General features: G+C 34.4%; 1 protein-coding gene across 7 annotated transcripts in view; it reads left to right on the top strand.

Moving 5' to 3' along the window:
- Positions 1 to 25,996, top strand: part of PALS1 (protein associated with LIN7 1, MAGUK p55 family member) — a 73,246-nt gene that overhangs the window by 19,092 nt on the left and 28,158 nt on the right. For 3 of the 7 annotated variants that reach the window (XM_019641303.1, XM_019641305.1, XM_019641306.1), the window contains exons 2-4: positions 39 to 124; positions 5,556 to 6,080; positions 20,311 to 20,519. In XM_019641303.1, the coding sequence (XP_019496848.1) occupies positions 5,714 to 6,080; positions 20,311 to 20,519 (576 nt within the window). In that variant the 5' untranslated portion in view covers positions 39 to 124; positions 5,556 to 5,713. Of the gene's footprint in view, positions 1 to 38; positions 125 to 3,507; positions 3,609 to 5,555; positions 6,081 to 9,067; positions 9,148 to 20,310; positions 20,520 to 25,996 lie in introns of those variants that run through there. The other 4 variants (XM_019641307.1, XM_019641304.1, XM_019641308.1 and 1 more) reach the window with 4 other exon arrangements.

The raw sequence follows: 25,996 nt of genomic DNA, 5'->3' as shown, positions 1-25,996 counted from the left end.
TTTTACACTTGATTAATTGTCTCTTTTCTGTTTTACAGAGTAAGAAAGTTAGCCTGAGTTCTGTGAAAAACCAGAGAAGAGAAACTAAAAGGATAGTAGACAAGGTCTTTCTAATTTGCGTAATGTAAGTTCTTTTCACTATTCTTGGCCTGAATCTTGTGTTAGCTGACAAAGCTGTTTCTATGGAAACAAATAGTCCAACTTCTTACAATGTCAGAGGAATGCTGATCACTTAAAATGAGACTTCGCAGCTGCTGCTCAAAGGGCATTACTTGTGGGAGAAGGGGAGGAAGGATGAATTGGGGGGGGGGAATCTAGAGTTCTGGAGACTAGTGTAGATCAACCATGTTTATGCATATGAAGTGTAAGTTTTACATTTTCCTGTCTAAAAATTAGGACACTGATTATATAGGACATTCTTCCTGCTAACCTGTCATGTTCCCCAGTTTGACTCCCACTGTGAAGTTTTCAGTGGGCCTATATTCCTCAGGCTATTTCATGCCCCCCAATCTCAGTCATTTGTACTTGTTGAAGCTTATTTAGTTTCCTTTAACCCCTTTTCCTATAGCCAGTTCACATAAGCAAAGCCCTTTCTCCCCCACTACTTTGAAGTTAGTATTGAAACAGCTTTGGCCAGCCAACCTGAAAATTCATTTTCTTGCTTTGTGGACTATATACGAGTAGAGTTTTCATTGATTAATTTTTTTTTTTTTTAGGTTTTTTTTTTCCTACTAGTGAGGGGTATGAGCTGGACTCTAATGAGGATTTGAAATGTGAACTTTTGAGGCATTTTAAAAATAATTTATTTATAATAAGAGGATTAAGAAAAGAAGAATATTCTTAGGGCCTGCAACTTGTAACTGCATTATCAGCATAAGATGGTCTTTTATTTACATATGTATGAGGAGATAAATCTCTAGTTCAGTCATTGACCAGCTTCTGATTTGTTAAGACAAATGTCTTTTTCTTTTTTCTTTTTTGGAGAAGGAGAATATAATTCTTTTGGACTGGGACTCTCACTTTTTTATTGATATGTATTGACTACATATATAAACTAGAGTATTCATGGTTTGCATGTTTAAAAATTATAATGATCTTAATGCTAAAACTGTAGGACACAGATTAATATTTCTGATTCTGGAAGGACTTTTTGACTCTTGTGGCCCTCATGAATTAACTTGTTAGCATTATAATGTCTTTTGGAATGTTGTTTGGTGAGGTTATTTAACCAAGGTGGTCTGGAAAAACTTGAAGGAATAGGGACTTGTGGTAGATTTTGAGTGTAGAAGAGGAAAGGAGAAGCAGTTCGTAAGGCATTTGGGCAGGAAGAAAAATGATACGGGATAGGTACAAGTGAGGGAGTTAGAAGATTAGTACAGGAAAGTAGTAAAAGATACATTAGAAAGTCAGGGTTTACCTTATGAGTTTGCACTCTATTCTCTAGGCAATATGAAAGCCATCAGAGGTTCTGAACAGGAGTGATTTGCTCCTATGCTTAATTAAGCATTTATCTCTTACTTGATATCAGGGCCAGAAAGATGAGTAAGACAGAGCCCTGCTGATTAGACCATTTACCTATATGATTTATATACACCTTGCAATTAATGTGTCCAAAACTAAACCCATATAATTTCTTGCCTCTTCTGTTTAATTCTCCTTCTCCTATATTCTCCATCTTAGTTAATGACATCGTCATCCACTTAGTGACCCAAAGACAGTGGCCCTGGAGTCAGACTGCCTGGGTTCATATTCTGAAGCCTCTTGTTTGCTTGGCCCTGTGCTGGGCAGTGTTACCAATCCAGAGATGAGTCAGCCTAGTTCCTGACCTCCAAGGGCTTTGAGCCTGATGGGGCAGGCAGGCAGAGGTACAGATAGCTGTAGTCCAGTTTGATCAGAAATATGACAGGGACTGTGGGATTCCAGAGGAGGCACATAACCCAGTTTGAGAAGTCATGGAAATCCAGAGAAGGATGTTTTTGAGGGGGGAGAGTAGGCAAGGATTAGATCCTTAGATCCTAGGCAGTCTGATTCTGGAACCTGTTCTCTTAAGCATTATGCTGTCTTGGGTAACTGGGTAGATATAGTGGCATTAATTAGAATTGAGACTTGGGGAAGAGGATCAAGGAAAATATGAAGTGATGAAAGGGAAATAGAAGTTTAATTATGGACACATTAATTTCTGGATCCCTATATGACATTTTGGTACATAGACTAATAGGCCAGGAGCCTACCTCTATAAACCCTTGTGCCTAGCTGGGCTTAAATGTTCAATGAAATTTATGTACAAATCACCCCTCTTTTCTAATGTTTGATGGCTTTCCTACTGCCTTGGGAATTAAGGACTTATATTTAAGACTTTTCATAAGATGGACCCAGTCAAACTTGAGAACTACTGTCTCCTGTTGTACAAGCTGACTTCTATTCTCTTATACAAGTTGACTGCTTTAGTTCAACTAGCTTTAGTGGTACTTTTCCCACACCTTTTATCTTCCTGCCTTTTGGTTCATGTGGCCTCTTCCTCATTCCTCCATTCTGTCTTCAGAGCCTACTTCAGTCCTCATTCCTCAGCTACAAACCAGGTATATTTGGACATATTGGACTATTCTACAACTTTTAGAGTTGTAATGATGATTAAATGAATGAACACTGTGAAGTGCTTGCAATATTGTGTGGCACATAAGTGCTCAGTTAATGTTGTAGTTGTTACTGCTACTGCTGCTACTACTATTACTACTGCTACTGCTACTACTTCCTCCTTCTCCTCCTCTTCCCTTTTTGCCCTGCTATATGAAATGCAGACACCAAGTTCTAGTCCTTCTGTAACCTGTGTATTTCTTTAATATAACTTCTGCATTTCACGATAGTTCAGGACCACATTTTTTACAGTTGCCTTCAAACTGGTCTCATTGCCACCCTTCAGTCAATTTTCTACACTTCACCAGAGTGATGTTTCTCTAAAAGTGAATGCAATCATACCATCCTTTGCTTTAATTCTTGTAATGATTCCTATACCTTCAGGCTAAAGGTCAAAGTCTTTAGCTATTCTCAGTCTGGCCCCTTGCTTGCCTTTTCAGTTTTATCATTATTCATGTATGACGTGCTCCCATTGTCCCATCCAGCCTTATTGCATTCTGTTCTGTTTTTTGGAAGTGCCATACTCTCACATTCTTCTTTGCTATTGGTCTTGGGATTCACTCTGCCTGGAACAGACTCCTCTCTATCTGGCTAGTATTTACTTCTTTGAAGTGCCTCTCAAAGAAATGCCTCCTTATGTTTTGACTCTTTACTACACACTAAGTTTTAGAGTCCATCTTCGGTGCATCCTCTGAATTTATGACATTTCTAAGTTTAGTTGAACAAATATTTATTGGGCATTTCCTATATTACATGTATTGTGTTAAGCACTGGGAGCTATAAAAGACATGACCCCCGTCGTTAATGAGTTTAGAATCTAATAGGAGAAACCAACTGGGGAAGAATAATCATTTTCTTTGCTGTCTCTCCCAGTAGACTGAACACTCCAAGGGAGATGACCAAAATGGAATTTTAAGAGGATTAATACCAGGTTGCAGGAATTTTTCTGAGACTAAAAGACTATATACAGATAGGTAAGCATGATAACAGTCCAAGCGTGAGGACTCTTACCCAGATCTCCTGGCCCAGTCTCTCCTGCATGATCTGTAATTTCCCCCTCGTGATCTGTTTGGTTGCGGGAAAAGTCATGACGTATTTTTCCTCTGTTTTTCGTTGCAAAAATGCGTCGTGACTTTTCCAACAACCCAATAGTATAGTGAATATGGCATAGACTGACAGTTTTTAAAGCTGCCAGTTTTAATTTCAGATCATATTTTTTGTAGACTATCATATAAAGTAAAAAATACATTATTCATTATTAAATTTGATTTTTAATATTCAGTGAGTATTGTGAATAGAGAAAGTTGAGAGTTTTAATTTTCTGCAAATATGTACACTCCTAGGTTTTTCAAATTAAAATTAAGCACAGTACTATAGTAACTCCTACACAAATTTCTGCTTACTTGTAATGAAAACATCAAATAAGCTGAGTTTGCATTTGCATATAAATAATATATAAAACTTAGGAATCGCCTGTGTAATTCTAATAGCTGTTATTTTAATGAAAAAAAGACAGTCTAATGATAAATAAGGTATTTATGTGTAGCTCACATAGTTATAAATAGAGAAGGTAAGATTTGGATAAAAGAGAAAAATCTCCCAAAATTCATGTGAAATGTAATTCTAGTGGCTTATGTAGTTTGCATCTGTTTTCCTTATTGTTGGTCTAGTGGTTTTCCTGGTAGGTAGTCTGGGTGGGTTTGTGTTAAGTAGCCTGTGATAAGATGTTTGTTTAAGAGAAGATTGGCTGGCATTAGGAATGTTGTCAGAAAACTCAGCTTTTGCTTAGTTGGCATATGCTCTAACAAACCTATTTACTGAAATGATGTTCAACTCAAGGAGGTAGTAGGTTTATTATTGTAAATATTTTTAAAGTCTTGAACAAAAGAAGACTAATTAGATTTAATGTGTGAGTTTTCACATATATAAACAACCTGCCTTTTTAAAAACCCCGTCTACTATATGTTGAAGGATTTTTAAAATACGAGAATCAAATTAATACTAAGAATTAATATAAGTATATTTTTTAGTTTTAAGACTTGTATACATTATCTCATTTAAAACTCAGAACAATCCTATGAATAATTTTTCCAGGAATCTAACATTCAGAGAGAGAGACTGACTAGTCTTAAATCATAAAGCTAGAGAAAGTGTCAGAGCCAGAATTCATGTTCAGTTTTCTGGTCTCCAAGTCCAATATGTTCTTATTTGGTGTATAGTATGACTTGAAAAATTTTTGAATGGTAACTGGTACTGTTTTCTCTGAATGAATCCTGATAGGGAATTAACCCTAATTCTTTTGTTAATGTGACCAGTTATAGAGATTGATAACCCATGTAGCCTTTTTCTTAATCGAGTTTTATCCTGTAGACAGCTTAGCTGCTAATTAAAGTTTCTTTTTTCGTTGGGTATCGTCTTCATCTTATAAACTCCTAAAAGTGAATTGTCCCCAGAATACTACCTTTTACCTCAAGTGAGCCACCAACATGGCATGCTATGTGCTAGTTTCTTTAGAAGTTAACTAGGAAGTTACTTCAATCTCATGTATTAATTGAGTATAAAGTACTGTGTGGAGACAACTATACAAAGATGATTAAAACATCTTTATACTTTAAGAAACCTATTCTCTACTCAACTAGTACCCCAAATTTTCTTACTTTGCTAAACTTTACAATATATCATTTTTCTCAGCTATAATATAACACTAACCTTAAAATTCTTGGGAGGGGACTTTTTTTTGGGCGGGGGGACAGCTTGATTTCCTCTGCATTGTCTCTAAAATGAAAGGAAAGTACTTAATCTATATAGCAAAATAATGTTATATACTTGTGGGATATTTATTCTGTAGAGATTAGAAGTGGGCTATGTAAAATCTTTTATATTGTAATTCTTACACTTTTTTCCCCCATCTTTCCCCTTAGATTTACTTCATGGATACATTTTCATAGCATTATTATGTGATGTGAGAAGTTTTGTGTATTTTTTGAAGTAACATGGATTTTATACTACAGAATCAAGAGATTGGCTTTATAGGAAAAAATTGATTTATAAAAAGTGGTACAGGTTTTTATAGATAACCATGACAACATCCCATATGAATGGGCATGTTACTGAGGAATCAGACAGCGAAGTAAAAAATGTTGATCTTGCATCACCAGAGGAACATCAGAAGCACCGAGAGATGGCTGTCGACTGCCCTGGAGATTTGGGCACCAGGATGATGCCAGTCCGTCGAAGTGCACAGTTGGAGCGTATTCGGCAACAACAGGAAGACATGAGGCGTAGGCGAGAAGAAGAAGGAAAAAAACAAGAACTTGACCTTAATTCTTCCATAAGACTTAAGAAACTAGCTCAAATTCCTCCAAAGACTGGAATAGATAACCCTATATTTGATACAGAAGAAGGAATTGTCTTAGAAAGTCCTCATTATGCTGTGAAAATATTAGGTAAGTAAAAACAGCAGAATAATAGAAAATGTTTTGCTTCTGTTTTTCTTGCCTTAATATAAATGTGTATAGGAAAGAAGAGGGGTATAAGAGAATATAAATAATAGCATTTTGAATTCAGACCAAGGTCATTTCTTTTCTTACAAAGTTTATATAGCCATCATTATTTACTGTTAGCCATGTAGAGCCAAAGCATATGGCTTAAATGTTCCAGTCTTTACAACATGGTTTTTAGATATAATCTTTGAATTAAAAATTTCTACGTGTAGCCTAACATTTAAAGCCTTGAAATTCACCTTTTATTTCAAATTCAAACTTTTATATCAAAATTACTCAAAAGCAAATTTAAGATTTTGAATTGCTGATTTTGTTTAGGTGTGTAAAATAATGAAATTAATATCTGTAGCTTAAAACCTAATTGATTTTCTTTAATGTCATTAAGAAGAACTGGTGCTGTTTATATGGCATCACATACATAAAAATGGCTCCAAATTCCCTGTACTATCTATTCCCAGTTTCATTCTATGGAAAGCAAAACAAAAAACTAGTGCCATGAGACTTTAATAGATATAAACAAAAAAAAGTTCTGTGATCAAATACATTTTGGTAAAAGTAGGTTAAATAAGCTAAATAGCTTCTTATTACAGGTTTGCTTAGAGTCTCTAGAATGCTAATAGGCATTATAAATCTATAGTAGCGATTGATGTCAAGTGTAAATTTTCGAAAATAGAATATTTGATCATTGAACTTACTGCCCTTTTTTTCTGCACACATACAAGAGTGATCACTGAACTATTGTTACGAATATATGATAGTTTGTGTTCCCTTAAAACTGGGCTAACTCAGATGAAGTATTTTATTTCTTGGCAGTTTTTTTTTTTTTTAAGATTTTTATTGGGGAATTGGGGGATGAGAACAGTGCTGGGGAATTGGGGGAAGGGGAACAGACAAGTTGCTGTCCTTTTGTTCTTCAGTTTAGTTGTGGAGGACGTTGCTTCACTGGCCCAATTTGGCACCATCATTGCGCTCTTCCCGGGTGAGGCACATCAGTCGCCGGCTTCTGGACAGCCACTCACTGTGGCTGCTGGCCGCTCACGCTGGCTGCTGGCCGCTGGCCACACATGGTAGCCCATGCAACCCACTGCAGCAGGGGCTGCAGCCTACGCCATCGCTGGCGACTCATGGCAGCCCAGCTCCAAGTTGAGCTGTTGTTCAGCATCTTAGCTGTAGAGGGCAGTGTCACTGGCCCTTATGTGGCATCCGAACCGGGGCCCTCTGGCATCCCAAGCCAGCTCTTAACCAATGCATCACTCGGCCAGCCCTCTTGGCAGTTTATTATTGATAAATGTGAAAAGAGAGAGACTTCCACTTTTCTATGGAAGGAGAGAGTTTTTCTTGTTTTGCCATTCATTTGTCTATTGAGCTCTATATTAGGTGCGATAGCAAACACCATTCTATGTAATACTCACAATAATCCTGTCATCAGGGCTCTATAATCTCCATTTTGGAGATAAAGAAATTGAACCTCAGTTAAATCACCTGTTTTAAGATGCCAAGCTTTTAAGTGGCAGAGCCAAGTTTGAATTTGCCTGATCTGGATGTACAGTTGGTGTACTGCACAGAGCAAGGGGTTTGAGTGGAGACTGACATCCAACCTGTTCTTCATTCACTGAACTAGAGCTCTGGCTACCAAGAGTGAAACTCCTTTTTCTAGTTTGCCCAAAGGTACCATATATACTAGATTTGCTCCTCACTAAGTCTGTATATTCTAAGCTGTGAGCAGTTTCTGCTATATTACATCATCTGCTTTGTTATAAATTTATTAAGGATCCAAATTTCTTGACAGAAAGCAATGTGCGTGCTTCTCTAGTATTTTAAGAAATCATAGATGTATTCAGTGATAGTGATGTCTGCTAAATGCCTTCAGATGTTATAGTGAAGGCGGAAAGATTACATATTTTTTAATATGTTTATCTGAAGGAATTTTATGTTCTTTTGTCCTGAGAGGTTTGGGTTTTTTTTTTCTTTTTAAAGTATTTATTTACCTATAAGGGAAGGAAAGGAAAGAAAAAAGAGGAAACAGAAAAGAAACCCTGTCAAGAGTGCTAACTCAAAGTTTCATGGCTGTATCTGAGAATTTTGTTAGAGCAAAGATATTTCATTCTCAGTTGCCTCTTACTGGCACTCATCTCCCACCACCCCATTTTTAAAATTAAAATATTCTGTAAATATTCTCTATGACTTGGAAAAAGTTTACATTATAGTAGATCCAGCCAAAGCCTGAATGATTCTTCTGTTTTTCTGTTTAAGCTTTAAGATTAATGCATTTGTGCATGTACTCTAAAGAAACAAATACAGCTTCAGCCAGATTCACTTAGGGAATTAATAATTTAGTCTAAGCACAGAAAATTGGAGACTATTTCTCTTAATTTTTTTGCATTTTTCTATTTCTGTTTTTATGTTGTGTGGCTAACTTACCTACAAGTATAGATTAAAAGATAGCTCTATTTTCTTCCAACTTGCAGTCCACTGTGGTTTGCAAAAATACTTTTGTGCAATCCTTGAACTTAAGGCTGTTTTACGTATTTTAAAGTAATTTGAAATGTAGTACCAGGTATCTGTAATTCAGTTTTTGGATAGGAGAATACTTAATATGTTGAGAAATAAGTGATAGATTTATTGTTATAACATGCAACATAAATGTGTTAATTGTAGGAAACATGAAAAGTTAGTGTTCTAAAGTTGTTATTGTCAGTCAAAGCTTCAATTTTTAGATATACTCCATTTTAAGTTTTCATTTTAAAATGAACTAGCCTTGTACCAAACATTTTTTTCCTGTTCATAATTTGCTAATGCATCACACTGAACACGAGCACTCCCCTAAAGTTGTATGTGTCTCCCTGCCAGTATTTTGATTAATACACACATGCCAGGAGACAACTTCTCAGCCTTTTTCAAACACAGCCAGAAACAGCAACCTTGTTTTAAATGAGGAAAGGATGGGGCAGCTGATTTATTTCTTTCAGAGGAAGTCTTCAGTTTCCAAACGATGCATTATCATTTATCTGTGAGTAAAGAAAATACTCTTTTAGGAACTGAAAATGTGATTGGAAAGGTTAGATATTTTAATTGTCTGAGTGGTGGTATTTAATGAAAGTACCGGGGTGCCAAAAAAACGTATACACATGACTTGTATTCACCTTTTGTTATCAGTATATATTGAGTATTACAATTTTAATAGTTTTTTCTTTCCTTAAAATGCGTATATGTTTTTTTGGTACCCTATTTATTTATAACTTTGGCACTATAGTAATAACAGTGCAGTGATGGAATTGATAGAAAATATTCAGAAAGGATGAACTAAATTTTCTTGTTTAAAAGCAGCCACAACCTTGTTGAAAATTAGAAAATAGTGATGTGGGAACTTAACTCCAAATGAATAATTAATATTAGTATTATAAATTATCAGAATTTTGATACATTTGGAAGGCTTTCCTTGAAATTGACATGGTTATTAAAACTTGTTTTGCTACAAATAAAATATTGTCTGGGTCTCTTTCATAAGCAAAGCAAACTACATTGTGAGAGAAATCCCGAGAAAAGAACAGAATGCAGGTTAGAATGGGTGAGGTAAATACAGGATTCTTTTCAGATACCTCTAGCTTATAGATTTCACTGTTTTGGTTTTTGTATTCACAGATAAGTCATTTTGGGCCACGGTTGTAGATAAGTAAATATAGTAGACAGAATATAAAGGGAATAAACACAGAAACACTGCAGTCTGTCATGTATGTGACTATATGATTGTTGTATCTTTGAAAAGACCTTTGGAAAGTCACACCCATGGTGAGCTATTTTGCGTTTAATAAGGAGACTCCTGAAATTTGTGATTTGGGGCTTTCCACTTTACACCAGATGCTTTCAGTGTGAAGAAAAACAATAAAGACACACCAAGGGGATGAAAACTAGGGTGAATAAAATATTTTTACAATATTAGTAATAGCATGTTTTAATCTTCATTAGTGTCTACATATTTTTTTGCCAGATATCTCTGAATACTCAAACTATTAAAAGTACTTCTGTATTTGACATTGTAAAGTAAAATATCTCTTCCACATTTATTTCTGACGATATTTGACTTTTGATTGACCATGGGAAACTTGAATATTGCTACATTGTGATGATCTTATTTTAAGACTGGCTTTTAAAATAGAGTTTATTTAAAGCCAACAAACAAAATCCCAGTGCCAGTAAACCTTGAGGTCAGCCTTCTTCTGAGAAGTTAATTATTCTTGCTATGAAATTTATGCTCAATTGCTTTAGATATTTCCAACCTTTATTAGCCATTCTTCAAGGGACTTTTTTTTTTTCTGGAAGTGGAATGATTAGACCTATTTGTACTAGGTTTAATGTTTAAAATGTTGGGACCATTTGAAAATATTCTGATTTGTCAAGATTGCTAAAACTAGAGCTAGCCAAAAATAAAGATTAAAAAATTCATTAGAGCATGGATATAGTCATGTAATATTTGATTGTTAAATATACATAATTCTACTGAAAAGTAATTAATTACTACATCATTCAGCCTTTGATGCAGTGTGTCAAAACTTCATTCCACCTATTAAATAATAATACATTTTAACTTTTTCCTTCTTGCAAAGACTTGCTTTGTTATGATACGTTCAGGAATGCATAACATCATTGCATATTGAAAAGTGCAGAGTATCTGGAATCAGATGTAGAGTTTAAATACTTTATATCTTCACTTAATTGCTATTGATCTCCGACAAGTTACTTTTCTGAGCCTCAGTTTCAGGATTTTTTGGAGGACCAAGGGGAAAAATGTTTTATAAGCATTTGGCACAATGTAGGTTTGACTAAAATCTAACTTTTCTAAGAACCAGAAGCCACCAGAGAGCTCATCTAATTTTCTAGTGCATGAAATTAATTTGTGGATCTTAAACAGTGATTTTTAAATTCTATTTTTAAAAATAAGAGTTTTATTAAAATATTGGGTTGCTGGAAAAGTCACGACGTATTTTTTCTGTTTTTCATTGCAAAAATGCGTCATGACTTTTCCAACAACCCAATATAATTCACATATCATAAAATTCACTCTTTTAAAGTGTACAGTTCGTGAGTTTTTAGTATGTCACAAAATTATGCAACCATCACCACTGTATAATTCTAGAGTGTTTTCATTACTCCAAAAAGAGAAACTATACCCATTAGCAATCATTTACTATTCTCCCCTCCCCATAACCCTAATCTACCTCTGTCTGTGGATTTGTGTATTCAGATCATTCACATAACTGAATCATACAGTATGTGGCCTTTTGTGACTGGCTTTTTTTCACATAGCATAATGTTTTTAAGGTTCATGTTGTAGCATGAAGCACTACTTTGTTACTTTTTATGTCTGGATAATTGTCCATTGTATGGATATATACCGCATTTCATCTATCCATTTATCTGTTGATGGAACATTTGGGTTGTTTCCATCCTCTATTGTGAATGGTACTGTTATAAAATTAATGTACAAGTTTTTGTTTGAACACCTGTTTTTAATTCTTTTGGATTATATACTCAGGAGTGGAATTGCTGGGTCCTATGGTAATTCTGTGTTTTAACTTATTGATGAACTGCTGTATCTTCCACAGTATCTGTAGTTTTACATTCTCACCAACAATATGTAAGGGTTCCAGTTTCTCTACATCCTTGCTTTTACTTGTTATTATAAATCTTTTAATTTTAGCCATCCTATCAACCAGTAATTTTTTAAGAACAAGAATAAAATAGAAAATATTAAAGTATGTTGTATTGCACATAAATATTCATAAATCTTTTATTTTAAATAGGTGTGCATATAATACTTGGTTGAGAAATAAAATATATTTTTAATGGATCGCCAACAAAGGTTTGAGAAATATTATTATAGTTAAACCCACTTATTTTATAAAAAGGCTTAGATACTTGAAGTGGGTTGTCCAGTGACATATAATACAACTAATAAATGGTCAAGTCATAAACTAGAACCCAGGTATTCTAACTTCAAATTTGGAGCTTTTTTTTTTTTTTTCTTCTCTCCAGACCTCTTTCAATTTCATGCAGAGAAAAAGCACAAAGCTTTTGTATTTCAGTGACAGTTTTCCATTGTCTTCTCATATTTAGGGGTAAGGTTCTTGCTCTGCTGTCTCTCTCAACTGTCTTTGCTTATATACTTGTCTAGTATTTCTTTTTAATTTGTAACCCAATTTGTTAATGGGTAATTATTGTTCAGGATCTTTCATGAGCTTCTGATTGTTTTTAATAAATTCATTTTTACCTAGTCTTCTGAAAAGCAAAGTTCAGAGATCTAAATTTTATGTTCTTAAATTTTAAAAGAAATAAAGAAAAGACAATCCCTATTTAAGCAAAGGTTTCCTGAATGAAAGTTCTAATTGTGATTCAGCAGATAGATATACTGGAACCTGATATAATTTCCTCATACTCAATAATAAATTGAATATTGAGATAAATCCTCATCTCAGTATTCATTTTGACTGTAAAGTTTAGGGAAAAAAGAAGAAATCTTAAAAATCTTCAAAAAAAAGTCATACAGTTGGTTAAAATCTAGAAATTTCTGAGGATAGGTTAAGAGAACTTGTATTATTGAAACAATGACATGGAAGAATCTTAAAGCTGAGTAGCTCTCTAGACAGTCTCTGTTTTCATGTGGGGTAAATGATAGCAATGAGTAAACCTAAGCAAAGCTAATCCAGGGTGGATGGTTATCTCCATTGCTTTGAAAGATTTCCAGACGTGGAGATTCCTCAGCTTCCTTGGGTAATTTTAGTGTTTACCCTTACAGCCAAAAAATTCTCCCAGGTGGCTGCCCAGAGTCTTGGGTATTTGAAGATGGAATTCTCAGATAGAGCAGCTCTTGGTAGTTGCTTTCTGTTGCCTATTTTAGCCTTTATTCTTTTACGTCGTTTAAGGCAACCAGAAGAGGCCAAAGGGAGAGGATAGAGTTCAGGGTAGATTTATGGACTCCAGTGTATGTTTGTATTTATCTGTTAAGTTGTATCCCCAAATCAAATATAAGTGATTTTCCTGACTTTTAGGTAATACGTCCTCTCTTTTAATGTAAATAATCACCATTTCAGTGTTGCATGAAATGTTAAAGAAGATGATGGGAACTTAAAACAGTTTTGACTGGACATCACATTAGAGGAAATAGGTCAAAACGTAGGACAAGGAATATAAAGTAAATATAAAGAACTTCCTAGAAGGAAGGTTGTTACAGACTAGAATTTATCACCGAAGCCAGATTTGCTGTGCCTGATTTTGCCTTCCTCTCTGCAGAGAGTATCTCCATTTCTGCCCTCCCTCCGTTCTGCCTTGCTCTAGGTACCAGTCTACCTCAGCACTCCCTTCTGGTCCACTCCCACTCGGCACTTGTGTCGTTCTTTCTCGCTAGCCCTGTGATTCTTCATTTACCTCTCGTTTTCACTGTCCCTGTGGTTCTTTCTCCTTGTGTCTCTTGTGCCTCTGTGTATGGGAGTGGGAAAGGAGCCTCTCATTTCTGTGGAAGGGAAGCCTGTTCTCTCTGTATTCTGTCCTCTCTTTGTTGTCTGTCTTATCTTCTTTATTATTACAGAATAGGGTACGTATTTGTCAGGCAGGACTGATTTGGTTACATCTGATTAGATTTTTTAAATTCCCTCTGGAATTACACAGAATATTGAAGAATGTAGGTGGCTTTTTGTTTTAAGTAGCAGATACAACCTAATTGCTGCATCAGACAGTGAGACTTTAAATGTGTAGAAAGTTATCTTCTTAAATAATAGGTATTTCTAAAGTGCTTTTAAAGGTGTACCATATAGGAACAAAAGTGTTTTTTTTTTAATCTGCAACTAAATATTATAACCTTTGAAATTAAGTTTTTATATGAAACTAAAATATAAATGAGAATGTCAAAATGACAATCCCTGAGTTGATGTTGCCAACAATTATTTTTTTATCATGACATCATACTTAATATCAAAGAAAAGACCCTTTGTCAGAATTCAGAATTTTCTAATAAAGAACTGAGTAAAGAGAGTGAACTCATTTATCATAATGAGTATTTTAAGACTAATGTTGTAGGTATTTGTTGCTCTCTGTGTGCTCTTAAAACTGTTATTGGACAGAAAGAATATCATTTTTAATGTCCTTTAAATTGATAAACTTACTTGTAAATACATGCCAATTTCATCAGAGGGTTTGTATCATTGGTATTTCATATTTTCTCTTAAATACTTATTTGTTTTAGCGGCACATGGTTTAGTCCATATATTGTCATGCTATGTATATTTAATGAAGTTTTAAACTCTTCTGAGTGTCTGGTAACTTAATCTGGTTCTGCTTATTCATTAAACATTTTTGATGGAAACATTTGAACTTGAGGGATGAGAGAAATTTGGGCAGCTTTCCAGCCTAAGAATGCTGTCTGGGAACTTTCCCAGCTAAATTGGTCATGAAAGCGGATAGGGAATTTATCTGAAAACTGTCCATGCAAATCACAGTTATCAATTTTGCTATACTGCTTGGCTACCAGGCTAGCGCAACATTATCAAAGATGCTTTACAACATGTCTCAAAAAGATACACAGCCTCTCCATTCACAGAAATTGCAGTTTTGGTTTCTTTTGCTGAACTTTTCCCAGTGGACTACCTAGCATACTATTTTAATGTTAGAGATGAAATAAAATATTCTGAGAAAATATTTAAAGCATAAGACACTTGGTTAAAATAGCCAAAGTATTATAAAATGCAACAATATTATAAAAAGTGTATGAACGAATTAAAACGCGTGTATTATATGTGTAAACATACACAAAAATAGTTAACTAGGGGAAATTCTTCCTACAGATACATGGTAACATAACTAGAAGGTGTGAGCTCCTCTAAATACTAGTCGGTGCACATCACATGCTGCTATATTGGGTGAAAAGAAATCTCAGGACAGCTTTCCCAAAACAAAAACGACACATCATAATCGAGCCCTAGAACCTGTCCCCCCACCCCCTCAAAAAAAATTTATGTTTTTTATTATTTTCTTGGTGTGGCAGAAAAATCACTATCTTAGAAGTTGAAGAAATCGATTCTTCATCCAGGTGCCATTTTTGTCTATGACATCATTTTCTCCATGTGTAAAGATTTGGCCTGAGTTATGTATGTCTCAGGTTTTGGTGTTATTTTGTTTTTATTTTTATTGGGAAAAGTTTTCAGGATTTATGTGGGGATTACATAAAATAAGGTATATGCATATAATGTGATATTGTTCTATATCTTAGTATTCAGTAATGGCAATGACTAATGTGACTTGGGACAAATACACATCTGTAGTTTTTCAATAATGGTGATATTTAATTGTAAAACAGCTTAAGTGCAAGTGATTTCAATTTAGTCTGGCAAAATCGATTGACATAAGTGGAGACAACATCTAAAAAAAGATAATTTCAGTGAAAAGTTTTCACTAATTAAACAACAAAAACGTGACTAGGAATTAATAGAGGTAAATAAAGGTCTAAAGGGGATGATAATTAAGTTTAAATTGGTCTTGATGCTAACCTAAACAACTTGAACCGTAAGCTCGGTTAAATTTGTTGATATTTCTAGCATTGGCATGGTCCTTATGTTTTCTAGGAACCCATTATTATGTACTGGGTCATCAGCCTCTTTGGGATTGGGTTGTAGTATTCTTTCTGCTTTACTGCCTTCCTATTCCTGGAGATCTTATCTTGGTCCCTGACCTCCTGAGAGAAAGTCATTTCCAGTTTGACCCTGAGATTTTTTCTTCTGGATTGTAAACTGTCCTAGATGGTCTGTATGGCTTTAGAATTCTTCAGTATGAACACAATATAAACAAGGTCACCAGATTTCATCTTTTCTCTGCAACCTGTATTCCTTACCGCAGTTTCTGCCAACATGAGAAGCCTACTTATTTCTTAGAACTTTAAGCTATCATTCCTTTTGGACTAACCACAAAACTTACCGTTTCCTGTCTGAACAATGTCTCACCTGTTAACTGATCTCCTGAATTAAGGTCATTGATCTCAAGTTATATTTCTCATTAAGCCATTTCCAGTTTAGATTACCCTACCCCACTTTCCCTAGTTTTTCTTGCTGGCTTATGACTACAGCATCTTATTTATATTTAAAATATTCTAAATATGAAAATTATGTGCTGTGGTTATAACAAGCAAGAAGAGGGCAACAAAAGAAAACGGTTGTCAAATAGAATAACTTAAAGCAAACACAAAAACGCAATACAGCAATCAACGTTATTTAATATAGAAGAAAATAGTTTTGAGTACCTTAATTCCAAGTATATCATCTCTTAAAGTATTACTGATGTGTTTTGGTTTTTTTTAAAGATTTTATTGGGGAATTGGGGCAGGGGAACATTGTGTTTTTCCAGGACCCATCAGCTCCCAGTCAAGTTTTTGTCCTTCAGTCTCATTTGTAGAGGGTGTAAGCTCAGCTCCAAGTCCAGTTGCCACTTTCAATCTAGTTGCGGGGGGTGCAGCCCACCATCTCATGCAGGAGTTGAACCCTCAACCTTGTTGTTAAGAGCACACGCTCTCAGGCACAGCTCACTGGCCCATGTGGGAATCGAACTGGCAACCCTGTTGCTCAGAGCTTGCGCTCTAACCATCTGCTTCACCTGGCCGGCCCAAACTGATGTTAATAAAGCATTTGAGTCAGTGGTTCTTAACCAGAAGGGTATATTATTATCATATATATATATATATATATATATATATATATATATATATATGACACAGGAGATTCTGATTGTGTTTAAGGTAGAATTCAGGACAAGCATCTCTCTAAATTTCATTAGTAATTCTCATAAATATCCTTGATTAAAAACCACTGCCCTTATATAGCAAGAAAAGATAAAATTATATTCAGTATGTTCTGCCTAAGACTGCAGGGATATTTATTTACATATATATAAAATCAATGTAATTCCATTCAGAAAGGAAAAAAAGAGAAAACTCCAATAGAAAAATGGGCAAAAGATAAGCAGAAAATAGATGACAGGAAATACAAATAACTGTTAACACTGTGAAAATATATTCAACCTCATATAGGCAAAGAAATTCTAACCAGAACACCATCAATGAAAAGATTTATAATCCTTAATTTGGTCGGTGTTTGTAGAAACAGGCACTCAAGTTCATTGCTAGTAGGGACTATGAGTACAAATCTGAAGAGCAATTTGGCAATATGTATCAAAGTTTGAAATGTTTTTATTATCTGATCAGTAATTTTATCCTATGAATTTATTCTTAAGAAATTGAAAAATATCAGATTGCAAAACAACATTTACAATGTGATTTATATGGTTAGGTGAGCATTTTTATTTTTTTAAAGTCTGAAAGGCTATGTAGTATAACAAAATAACACCAGTAGTTAATAGCTGAAAGGTGGGCCGGCCGAGTGGCTCAGTTGGTTAAGAGCTCGCTCAAGAGTTTGAGCTCTGGGCTGGCCGAGTGGCACGGTGGTTAAGAACTGGCTTGGGACGCCAGAGGGCCCTGGTTCGGATCCCATATATGAGGGCCAGTGACACTCTGAGCAACAGCAGTTCGAGTCCCAGCCCGAGCTGAGCAGCTGCTGAGCTGCCAACAGGTAGCAGGATGGCTCAGCTAAAAAAAAAAATTTAAAAAAAAAAAATTAATAGCTGAAAGGTATAATAACTACAGATCATTTTTTTTATAATGTCATTATTTTAGTGTCCTAGTGGGCAGTTTTGGTACACAGTAGAGATTATGTAGAAGTTCCTTTGCCTTTAAAATGTTAAATCTCCCTGGGGTTAAAGAGACACAATAGGTAGATGGGTACTTTCTAGGCTGACTAAAGTTGCTTATTGATTTCAGTCAGTGGTGAGAGCCGAAGCTCCTGATTTTTCTCATTGCCCTGACAACGAGGCTGAGCCCCTTTAAAGAATTTCTAAAAATTTACACAGGAATCTCATTGCCCATTCATGGAAGTCTATATAGTATCCATAAGATTGTAGCCAATTACCTTTAACTGTTTTGTTGATTTTGTGATGCTTTTTTCTTTTAAGCTATTTAAATGTTTTCCAATTTTGCTCTAAAGATACTTTAAGTCTATTGAATTCTTTATACTCTCAGGGAATTCTTTACACACTTAAGTAATTCTTTGGTAACCTCTTTGAATTTGATAGAATCTGACATTCCATATTCTTTCTCCCTTTTCCAGCTTTATTGAAGTATAATAGACAAAGTGTAGAGTGTGACAATTTGACATATACATTATGAGATATTTGCCACAATAAAGTTAATTACCACGTCCATCGCCTCACATAGTTACTTTTTAACATTTGTTTGGTTAGAAAGCCTTAAGATCTACTCTTAGCAAATTTCAAGTATACAATGCAGTATAATTGACTATAGTCACCATGCTAAACATTTGATTCTCAGAACTTATTCCCATAAAACTGACAATTTGTATACTTTGATCAATATCTCCCAATTTCCCTTATCTATATTCTATCTACTGTTGTAGATACTAGCTTATGGTTAAATTCTAGCTATTAAGTTTTATTTAGCTCTGGGTCACAGCTTCTTAGGTCATTCTAATGATAGTTTTACTTTCTAATTTTTTTCAGGTTTTTTTGCTATAGTTTACTAAAGAACATATATGTATTTTTATAAGGAAGACTAAAGCTGTTTTGATTTGGGGGGTAAAAGATAAGGACCCTCAAACAACTGAAGAACTATTCAATCTATAAAAAAAATTAGCTACTGTTAAGTAGTGGGATACAAGATACATGTACAAGAATCAATAGCTTTTTGAAGACCTTATGTGAAGAAAACTAATAAAAAAACTTAAACTGAGAGGGTTTTTTCCATATGACTTGGTACAAGACAGATAGTATCCACTATTAAGTTTTCCCATTTACAAGTTTGATTTTAGTCAAAATCTCATTAGAATTTTTCTTTTTGGAAGAATATGAAAGAGAAAGTGGGAGGAGATATCTTGAAAAAGTTATTCTGTAACTTATTTTCAATAGTCGAGACATTTTTGAAAAGTAAATGAGCAAGTACTTATATCAATATGAGCAAAGACTATAATGCTACAATAAAAAGACATTGTGGTTCTGATAGGCAAACGAACTAGAAACAGACCCTGATATAGGTGGTATTGTAGGTCAGTAGAAAAGAAAGGTTATTCAACAAATGGTGTTAGAATAATTGGTTAATCACTCAGAAGAAAAGAAATGAAGTTAAAATTTTCCTTCAAATCTATATCAAAATAAATTCCAGATGGATTGAAGTTTATTATGAAATAGAAGCCATGAGAAGGTCAAAGAAATGTAGGTCAATATTTAATGACTTAGGGGAAAGAGTTTATAAGCAAGGAAACAGTGAAAGAAATCATGCAGGAAAAGGTGTATCATTCTTAACCCATAAGTTTAAAACTTCTACAATAAAAGCTACCACAAATATGGCTAACAGACAAATGGAAAAATTAGAAAACCATTTCCAATAATTGGTAATGTTAAATATTGGTGAAAATATTGCTAATGGGATGTAAATTAGTGAAACCTCCCTGGAAAGCCTTTTGACTTGTTAAATGTCAGAATCTGATTTTAAAATTCTATTTATAGGAATTATTTTAAGACAGCATCAGAATCTCAGACAGATTTTTATACCGAAATGATCATTACGTACTGAAATGTTTATTATTACTTATAGTAGCAAACAGTTCAAAGCAACCTGAATGCTCAACTTTAGTGTAATGGTTATAAGTTATTGTTTAGCCATGTAATAGAATATCATGGAGCCATTTTATGTAATTTTTTTAAAGACTGGTGATTTGGGAAAATAATTAAAAAGTACTGTTAAATGAAAAAAGGAAATGCTGTAAGATGTTTAAAATAAAGTTGCTTCTAGGTGATAAGACGGTTGGTATTTTAAATTTCTTTATTCATGTCTGTATTTTCATAGTATTAGTTTTATAATTAAAACATTTGAAAATGTTACCCTATTGTATAATTTTTAAAGAGTTTTTCTTAAAAATCAGTGAAATGACAGTGATTTGAAAGTCAAAAATATATGCAAGTTTTGGGGGTTTTTTTGAAAATGTAAATTGCTATTAGTCAAGAAATTTTATCTTAAATGTTGAATTAAGACAGAAAATTAATTTTGGGTACCTTTTCCTTCTCCTACTAGAAGTGGAAGACTTGTTTTCTTCACTTAAACATATCCAACATACTTTGGTAGATTCTCAGAGCCAGGAGGATATTTCACTGCTTTTACAACTTGTACAAAATAAAGATTTCCAGAATGCGTTTAAGATACACAACGCTGTCACAGTACACATGAACAAAGCCAGTCCTCCCTTTCCTCTTATCTCCAATGCACAAGATCTTGCACAAGAGGTATGTATTCTAAAGATCTCATTGACATATGCAAGGTAATTGTTAGCAATACTAAGGCAGTATTATTGAAAAATACTGGTGTGAATATAAGGCTTGTTTGAATTGATTGCTACTGATCACATAATAATTTATTGTATTAGGAAAAACTTGCCACATACATTTTATACTGAAAAAATATATACTTATTTTAGAGTCAGAACTCTGTTTCATGAAAAAAGAGAGTTAGTTTTGTATATAAAATTGTATATTTGCATGGTAAGAGAAAAATTTGTCTAAATTACTAAAGGGGAAAGTTTTAAAAAATGTTTTTGGTATAGTTTTATATTAAGCATTATATATTATAAACTGAGATAAACTAGTACTGTTGAGATAAAATTATATCTGATAATCAGATATCATAAATATATAATTTCTAAGATTTGTTACTTGTAGGTATAGTCATGCGCTGCTAAGGACGTTTCAGCCAACGACAGACCCACATATACGACTGTGGTACTCTAATAAGATTATAATGAAGCTGAAAATTTCTATCGCCTAGTGATGTAGCTGTCCTAACACAATGCATTACTCATGTGTTTGTGGTGATGCTGGTGTAAACAAACCTGCACCGCTAGTCCTAAGAAAGTATACCATTGTGTTACAATTGCCTGCAGTGTTCAGTACAGTACAGTGTAGTTTAGGAGCAGTAGGCTACACCATATAGCCTAGGTGTGTAATAGGCTTGTACCATCTCTATTTGTGTAAGTGTACTCTATGATATTTACATGATAAAATCGCCTAATGATGCATTTCTCCAAAGGTATTGTCGTCATTACATGGTGCGTGACTGTATTTTGAAGTTTTTCCTCTATAAAAACTGTAGAAGGTCCAAAATACTTAAATTTTAATCTGCAGCAAGAGTTCCTCTTGTTAACATTCTGACATTTTAAGTTCAGTTTCTGCTGCTTGTTGATGTTCAGTGTTTAATGTATTCTGCAAACATCTTTTAAATTAGAAGTTTTAAAGGGATGTAAATAAGCCATCTCCTATTTTGGGGGGATGGACATTCTGTCATTATTATAGGATTTTATTTTGATGTTATATAAACTAATAATTCTGGGAACCCATCAGGTAAATCTATTTCATTGAACCCAGATGCAAGACAGAAAATGGGCTAGGGGGAAGGGAAGGACCTCCAGAGCTACAGACCTATAAAATGGGTTAAGAGGCACTTTTCAGACTAGTACAGAGTCTATTTTCTTCATTTACATTCCAACTATGGGCAAAGATCCTATGTGTAAGAGTGGCTGAGAAAAGTCTAGGATTGCCCACGATAGGAAAGTGACCTAAGGACCTCTTCCTAGGAAGGAAATCTTCCATGTACCAGAGTTTAAAAGAGCCAGTTGAAACCTATTCATAATGCTCATCATTATTATTAAAATTAAATATGCAAAATTTGTCATTAAAAATTGTCCCTGTAGTTTTACTTATCATAGTTTAAATGGTTTTTCTGGTAATTACTTTCCTTGCAGAGATTGGACTAACAGACATTAGTTTGATCTTATTTATTTACAAATATAGTGTGACTTCTGTTGTATAGGGTTGCGAGGGATACATTATAAATCACTGTAATTCTCTTCCCTATTTTTAGGAGGAAGGTTTGTTCAGCTAGCTACTGGGCCTTTGTTTTGTTGAATAGAACAGTGGATGAAAAAGAAAGTGAGATAAGCAAGAGAGAAAATTGCTCCATTCGAAGAACATGACAGACAACAGAGAGGATAAAACCAGCAGCGTAGCTTAAATAAAGGGTTTTAGGATTGAGAGAGGCAAAGAGCTAGAGGTGGTTTGAAGAGTAAAAGCTTTGGGAGAGACAGAAATGGTTGAAAAGGACTTTAAAAATCAGTTTTGAATATTAGTTTTAGGATAATTAACATATTTACATGGTTCACAATTTTGAAAGTACCATATCAAGGAGATATTCAGAAAGCTTGCTTTCACATTGTTAAAAGCTCTTCAGTAATACTTGAGCATTGTATTGCTTAGTAATGGTGGGATATGTGGGTGACAGTGACCTTGGGCCGAGACTGGTCTTAAAATGAGTGCAAGATGATGAACCTCATCGGCCACCACATATGGTGGTGCTGCGTGCGAATGACTTACCTTGGAGTATGCATGCACAACTGTGTGATAGCCCTGACTTACAGTACATAACAGTTAAGAAAAGTACATACTCAGAGCTCATCAAAGAGTGTTAAATCTGATAACACAATTCTGAAGGTTAAATGCACTCCTTGCCTTTATGTTACAGCTGGAAAAACCTTAGCAATCACCTAATTCACCTTTCTGTTTTATATTTGTGAATATTGAGACCAAATGAGGTTTTATGACAGGCAAAGACTACGTAGGGTGTTCATGTGCTCATTGCCTAATGTTTTGCTTTTTAGCATTCATAATTCCAGGTATTTTAATGTTCAGTGTTTAGAAGAAGAAATTACCTGTGCTTCAGCTGTATTATTTTTGAGTGGAAATTTAATTTGAGTAAGTAAAAAAACAAAACAGCTCAATGAATTTAGTGAAAGAATTTATTAAGCCAGTAGGAAGTGTCCCTTTGTTTTCATAACTTAAAATATCAGTTAAACATGAAATATATAATAATAAAGCCTATGAAAACTTCAGATTTTGAGATCCAGATTAAATCTTTGACAATAGGATATTTATTAATAAATGCAAAACAGGTTTTTTGGTTATTAAAGGAATTTTATCAAGAAAAGGTTGAGAACTGGGTTTCATTTAATAAACTTTTGCTTATCCAGTAAAAATGCAAGCCAATTTTGAGATATTGAGGTATATACCAATGAGAACTAGAATGGTTATATTTCTGTCTTAAAATTGAAAAGGATGTTTAGTGACATAGAAAAATAAAATATTTTAATTTGTATCAAACAGATAGTTATAAAATTGTTGTAAAACAGTATGAGTAGCATGATTTCATTAGGGTAAAAGTAAGTAAGTGTAAAGGATATACATGTAGAGAATATCATAGTTTTGAGGTTAGGGGCGTTTTTTTTTTTTGATAACCAACTTTATTGCGATACAATTTACTTACACAAAATAGGTGTGTTTTATTGTATAACTCAATATATTTTGACACATGTATACACCTGTGTAATCTGCCACAATCAAGTTACAGAAGCATCCATGCCTCCATAAAGCTCCCTCATGACCCTTTACAGACAATGACCACCTCCTTCCCACTCCCCCAGACCCTAGGCACCCACTGATTTGTTTTCTGTTTTTACAGATTTGTCTTTTCTGGACATCTCATATAAATGGAATACATATAGTCTCTAACTTCTTTTGTTCAGCATAATGTTTTTCTTTTTTTAAAACTTTCATTCTTTTTTTTTTTTTTAAAGATATTTTTGGGGAATCTGGGAAGGCGAACAGACAAGTTGCTGTCCTTTTGTTCTTCAGTCTAGTTGTGGAGGACATTGCTTCACTGGCCCTTGTTGGTGTTATCATTGCGCTCTTCCCGGGTGAGGCAGATCGGTCGCTGGTCATTGGAGGGCCACTCACGGTGGCTTACAAAAGCTCATGCTGCCTGCCGGCCACACACGGTAGCTTATGGCAGCCCACTGCAGCCTACACTCATGGCAGCCCAGCTCCAGGTTGAACTGTTGTTGAATCTTAGCTGTAGAGGGCGCAGCATCACTGGCCCTCATGTGGGATTTGAACCGGGGCCCTGCTGCTCAGAGCTGGCGTCCCAAGCCAACTCTTAACCAACGTGCCACACAGCCGGCCCAGCATAATGTTTTTCAAATTCGTCCATGTATCAGTAGTTTGTAACTTCTTCCTGAGTGGTATTCCATTGTATGAATGAATATCTCACAATTTGTTTAACCACCTACTTATTGGTGGATATTTGGATTCTTTCCTGTTTATCATTCTAGTTGATCAGTAATGATGTCTCGTTTCAGTTTGACGTTGAGCATTTTTTCATAGGCAGTTTCCCTATCTTCTTTTGTAAAATACCTGGCTCTAAAAGAAAATAAAGAAAAGTAGCATAGCTGGAGACGAGTACAAAATCAGGAGAGAGTATTTTCTTTGTAAAGATAAGAGATTAGATCATCTTTATAGGCCAATGGAAAAGAGCAAGTATGATGTAAGACTAGCCATTTAATTCCTCAGGACTTTGTAGAAAGTAGCTGATGATGTGTGTTGACAGTAAAGCAGGTAACTTATGGATTTACAGTAGGGGAAGGAAATAAACAGTTAACAGGAATTTTAAATGTCTTTAGAAGGGAAGATCTCGGAGATATTTAGGAACTGATTTAAAAATAAAAACTAGGAAACAATGCCTGTACACAAAATTATTGTGTTGACTTGGTACATTTTATACACCCCTGGTACATTTTTAATCCAAAATTTTCTTTCTCCCTCAGATTTACTTTCTCTAGCTACCAACAGGTATATGATATGAGACTATAACTTTTATTTTAAATTATCTTAGATTTGCTATATTTTAAAAAGAACCCTCATTTTTTAAAAAATCAGCATTTAATTACCCATAGTTTTGGATTGCTTTGCCTGTCCATTAGTAAGACTTTAATGGAATTCTTGAAAAAGATAATTGCTATGCCATCCTATGTATACATATAGAACTCTACAATTAGAAACATGTTTTTCTAGGTACCAAAACCAGAGAACAGGCTGGTTTTGTTACTGCCATTACTTTGATCCACTTGAGGTCAAATTAGTTAATCCCAAAATTATCATCTCTTAGTTTGATAGGGGAGTTACCTATAAAATTATTTAAAATAGCCATAAGAGTTATTAGAGAAATATTGGATTCCTGTTTAAATCATGAGTTACTTTTGTAAAAGAAATATTCTCCATAGAAATTTGTTTCTGTATGTTTTCATTCATTAATGGTGGTAATTTTTGTTTTGTTACCTGCATTATTGTGAAGTACTCTTTTTGGTGGATAATTGAGTTTGGAAATAGAAAAGGGAAGAAAATCAGAGGTATTGACAATGAGAACATACATAGTATAATCTTGGGGGAAAGTAGTCCACAGAGCTAAATTTGTACCTTTAAATATTTATGGTAGAAGAAAAAAGATTGAAAGTAAATGAACTGAACATACAGCTCAAGTGATTAGAAATTGAAAAGGGAAATAAACTAAAGCAGAAGAAAGGAATTAAATTATTTAAATAGAAAGAACAATAGTTTTAACGTTAGAAGCTGATTTTTTTTTAAGTATAAGGTATAAGAAACCTTTAACAAGCTAGATGAAGAAAAAATATCAATAACATTAGGAAAGAAAAAAGGATCATGAATGCAGAAGATTAAAAATTATAACATAATACAGTTGCAGCTTTGTGTTACAAATTGTGAAAGTACTATCAAGTGGGTAGTTTTCTAAGAAAATATAAGTTGCCAAAAGTGACTTAAGAGGGCCGACCGAGTGGCGCGATGGTTAAGAACTGGCTTGGGAC

The sequence above is a fragment of the Hipposideros armiger genome, unplaced genomic scaffold, assembly GCF_001890085.2.
Source record: "Hipposideros armiger isolate ML-2016 unplaced genomic scaffold, ASM189008v1 scaffold_59, whole genome shotgun sequence".
NCBI lineage: Eukaryota > Metazoa > Chordata > Mammalia > Chiroptera > Hipposideridae > Hipposideros > Hipposideros armiger.
This window is presented reverse-complemented; position numbering and strand designations above follow the sequence as displayed.